Source organism: Trachymyrmex cornetzi, unplaced genomic scaffold, assembly GCF_001594075.2.
Source record: "Trachymyrmex cornetzi isolate Tcor2-1 unplaced genomic scaffold, Tcor1.1 scaffold92, whole genome shotgun sequence".
Lineage (NCBI taxonomy): Eukaryota > Metazoa > Arthropoda > Insecta > Hymenoptera > Formicidae > Trachymyrmex > Trachymyrmex cornetzi.
In genome coordinates, this window is record NW_017300267.1 from 994699 (window position 1) to 999473 (window position 4775).

General features: G+C 30.9%; 2 protein-coding genes across 2 annotated transcripts in view; both read left to right on the forward strand.

Moving 5' to 3' along the window:
- Positions 1 to 112: 112 nt before the first annotated feature.
- mst (misato mitochondrial distribution and morphology regulator) lies at positions 113 to 2928 on the forward strand. The gene is made up of 5 exons (XM_018520570.1): positions 113 to 530; positions 625 to 705; positions 1298 to 1735; positions 1821 to 2625; positions 2720 to 2928. Exons 1-5 carry the CDS (start codon positions 453 to 455, stop codon positions 2926 to 2928), a joined length of 1611 nt encoding a protein of 536 aa, XP_018376072.1. The 5' UTR covers positions 113 to 452.
- Positions 2929 to 4132: 1204 nt separating this feature from the next.
- Positions 4133 to 4775, forward strand: part of LOC108769563 (calcium and integrin-binding family member 3) — a 3125-nt gene continuing 2482 nt past the window's right edge. The window contains exons 1-2 of the mRNA XM_018520598.1: positions 4133 to 4218; positions 4276 to 4396. Of these exons, the coding sequence (XP_018376100.1) occupies positions 4133 to 4218; positions 4276 to 4396 (207 nt within the window). The remainder of the gene's footprint in view (positions 4219 to 4275; positions 4397 to 4775) is intronic.

Here is a 4775-nt window from a genome sequence, read left to right on the forward strand (position 1 = left end):
GCTGAACGAGTTTTAGACAATTGATGAGCATACCCTTGTATTTTTATCATGATACTGTCCATAGTAATGACTCGACTCGTCCCATCATTACTATGTTCGGAAATAACCTAACTGACCTAACAATTAAAATTAAGAAAGGTGAAAGATACAATTATTTTCTTTGTTCGTAGGGTATAAAAACAAAACTAACGTTTCGTATATGTAAACATTTATATACTAACCATACGAATATAATCATACGAACAGATTAAAAACATTTTAACCTCTATCAAGTATCAACCGGTAGAGAGCAAGCAAAAAGTCACTTGATGGTTACATCGAAACAGGTTTAAGATATCTTATTTTCTATCAATCAGTATAAAATAAGCGAATAAATTTTTTATACTTGGTCGAAAAGAAAAAATGACTTTAATACATTGTTTTATAAAGAACAAAATATAAACTTGACAAATATGACAACACGGGAAATTTTAACCATTCAATTGGGTCACTATTCGAATTTTATTGGCACGCATTGGTGGAATCTACAGGTATTAATGGCTATATTTTTTTGTTGATAAATCTCGACGTATATGCATTTCTGTGTTTAACGATCACATACATTACAAAATTATTATTTCACAGGAATCTAACTTCACGTACGACCCTAAGAATCCATCTGAAATAAATCATGATGTACTGTATAAAGAAGGTGAAAACATGCGAGTAAGTATAATTGTAAAAGTAAAGATTGTGTTGAATATGTTTGCTACTTTTATAGATAGGCAACAGAAATGTATATCAATTACATTAAAAACGTAACTATTGAAGAGGTTTATTTATATGATAATTTTAGTAGATTAGAATTACAAGAATTTATAATTTTATTCTAATTAATATATAGTTATATTTTTGGAGTATTATATTTTTTTATAAAGGACAAAGGCTTTATGATATTAAATCAATAATAAAACAGAAACATGAAAGCCAATGCAAAGATTGGTATATATTTTTTATGTATATAATTTGATCAGGAACATGAAAGCCAACACAGATACTGAAATTATATTTCTTATATATATATATATATAATTCTGTATCTCTAAAATATAATCTATATCTATATTAAAACATGACATATAATAATGTAAAAGTAGTGATTATTATATAATATTTTTCTAATAAATTTCTTTATTATATAATTTTAAAATTCATATATTCTATATAATATGATATATTCTATATTCAAAACCCACATTATAAATGTACATATTTTGATATTATAAATGGTAATTACTATTGGGTGGTTATGTTTCAGAAACAAGTAACATTTACGCCAAGATTGTTAATAGCAGATTTAAAAGGAGCAATAGGTTACCTAAGTGAACAAGGTTCTTTATATGATACGGAATCGGACAATCAGCTGCTATGGGATAGTACAAAATTGGAAATTACTAGCGCTGAACCTAGTCCAAGAACACCTTTTATTCAGAATTTAAATGAACTTGATGGAGCAGTGGATTCGGAAAATTTCAATTTTGAAAGCGATGTGAAGTCATGGGTTGACTATCTTTCACCGCAATTTCATCCAAGGACAGTATTGTTAATCAAACAGTATTTACATAATTGTACGCAGCGGCCATTTAATATATTCACGTATGGACGCAATTTATGGTCTATGGAACAATTCTTTGACAATTTCACAGACAAAATACGATTATATGTAGAAGAGAGTGATTTAATGCAAGGATTTCAGGTGCCTGTTTATATATTATTGCACGCCATTTTTTTTTATTATTAAAACAATTATATCATTTCTAATGTAATATCTCATTAAATAGGTGCTTATGGATTCTGTTGATGGCTTTGCTGGGCTTGGAGCGTCTTGCGTTCAGCATCTACGTGATGAGTATGGAAAGAGTATCTTGGCATTTCCATGTCTTGACTTTAACAGTGCCGAACCTAGTGCATCGGATTTAGTTAAAATTGTCAATACAGCATTATGCTGGCAACACATTGGAGAGAATTCATCGCTTTATAGTCCACTTTCCTGTGGACAAGTCGGTTGGCCATTCGGGGCTGATTCACGTAAATTTGACAACATAACGTATAGTCCAGAGTTAAAATATCACAGTAGCGCGATATTAGCTACTGCTTTAGACACATTGAGCTTAAGATATAGAACCAAAAAGTATCCGAACGCCATCTTATCCGATTTGTGTGCCGATTTGAACAAACTAGGTCGCAAAGCTGCAGCGACTAGTCTGAGCCTGCCGTTTCCCATGAAGATGAAGATGGATTTAATAGATGTATTAGATGAATTTGAAGGCTCTCTATGGACAAGCCTAACACCGAGCTGCGATATACCAATGAATAATAATATGCAAAGTATAGCGTTACGGGGAATTCCTGAAGACAGAATAAAGCGACCCATTCACGAAGCTAATAAACAAATGTCCAAACCAGCCTACAGATGCTCCAGCGTACATGAGATGATGACATTGTATCTGGCATGTACGTGTCATGCATCGGCTACATACTTATCCAATATTGAGGCACCGCTGAAAATTGCTTTACCATATCCAAAGATCTTTAATAATAACGTAACTAAGGATGGCAATATCACCGGCTGGCCCGTAGGAACTGGTAAGTTCCTATTATAAAGAAATTTTATTAATACGAAAAATAACGTCCAGATTAAATAATGATAAAATTTAACAGCGTTCGCTTTCTTTTTCAGATGTAAACTCGGTTGCAGTAATGGCTGGAATGCACAGCGGTAGTAATGTCGCGGCAATGTACGAATCTCTACTTAAACAAACCAAAAGGATAAGAAGTATCAAGAAATTCCATGCCTTTACGGATTCCGGACTTGAAGAAGACGAATTTGTGGAATGTGTTCATAATTTAACTGATTGTAAAGAAGCATATGAAGATTATTATATCTAAAGAATTACTAAATAAATAGAAGATTATTATAGGATATAACGTTTTTGACGGTGAGTACAATTACATTGATTCTAGGTCCTGGATTGCTGTGTATTTTATCGTTCAACGCAGAAATTGGAACTTTTGCGTTGTATTGATGTTGAGCAAAGTGTGCACCTATTGGCTTTGGTTCACTTATCGGGATCATGTAGACAATCTGATTTGTATGGAACACCGTTGCGTCTATCAAAATCAAATCTATCACTGAGCGTTATAAAATCCTCCGCTGACAACGTATAGAATTTATATTCGTAATATTTTAAATTTACTTATATCCGTAATATTTTAAATTTACTTATATCCGTAATAATTTATTTCCGACAATTTTTGTCATACCGAGGAAGCTCTAATTTAAGACCGAAACGTCTATTTTATTGTAATATTTCAAATACAAATATTTAAGCCATCCACATCTGGTGTTCGTGATGCATGCCTTCGTAATTATATTGTTTCAGAAGATTATTATATTGAATAATTTTAAGTTTTCTAATATTTATTTTAACTTAAATTTTCAATATCTTGTACAAAATCTTTTGTAAAAAATTTAAAAACACTTATAAATTTAATCTATATGATTAAGATTTTGAAATATACGTTTTTCTACAATTGTATCAATACAATTAATGCAATTCATCTTCCGTAACATCACACTTGAATCGTTTTAACACATGTATAGTACATATATGCATATATTTATATTTTTTAAGTCTTGATGGTTAATCAATAATTTCTATTTAACAATTATATAATTTTTTTATAAATATGAAAATTTTATAGAGTATTAATATCAGAAAGTTTGCATGTTCATATTGTTTATAAACGAATTGTATAATTAACAATAAAATATACAAGTAGTTCATAGTTGCTCGTAAATTTAAAATCGAAATGTCCCTGAGGGTGGGAGTGGCGAGACACACCCTGGTTATTAGATTGCACGATTTCGTATCGAACATCACAGGTATATGAAAACTCAGTCCTCGTTATTCTTTCGTGAATGTAACAGTCTTTTTTTAATCCAGTTTAAAGAGTTCTTTATTTTCCACTCAAATTAATTTTTTTAAGCTAGTTTTCTGTTAAAATAACAAAAAAAGTATCTTAAATAAAAAAAATCTAGAATCCTGCGCGTGCGTGTTCGTAGTATTATATTAAAAAAAAATTTATTAGAATGGGAAATAAAGTGGCGACGTTCACTGAAGAACAACTCGAAGATTATCAAGATTGTACCTTTTTCACGCGCAAAGAAATCTTAAGGTAGTACCTTATATTTGCACTATTTTACTTTGTCGAAACTTCTTCCATTTTTTACAGAATATTTAAGAGATTTCGAGAAATAGGAGATCCTGGAATGATACCGCGTAGCATGACACCGCAAGAGGCATCGTCTCTTCGTTTGCCTCTGTCGTATTTGGCTCGTATACCCGAACTAAAGGTTTTTATATTATCTAATATTAAAATAATTTCGAACATAAATTCTATATAGGTTTCATATGTATATGCTGTAAAGCTTCACTTTATTTATAATTATTTTAAATTAATGTACATACGTAGACATAATACATTCTGTCAAAAAAGTACCGGGAATTGATCATTTAAAAAGCCCGCTTAAAGGAATTGTCAAAATTCTTTTTGTCGCTAAGTTGGCATAACTGTCCTCTATACTGACGCGGAGTTTGAGTGTCATTTGTCATTTAATTTGTTTATAGTGCTCGATTTTTCGTCAGTTCATCTCAAGTGTGTTTTGCGATTTTTACAATGGATAAAAAGATCGAACAAAGAATTTGTCTCAAATTTTGTATTGCAAATGGAAT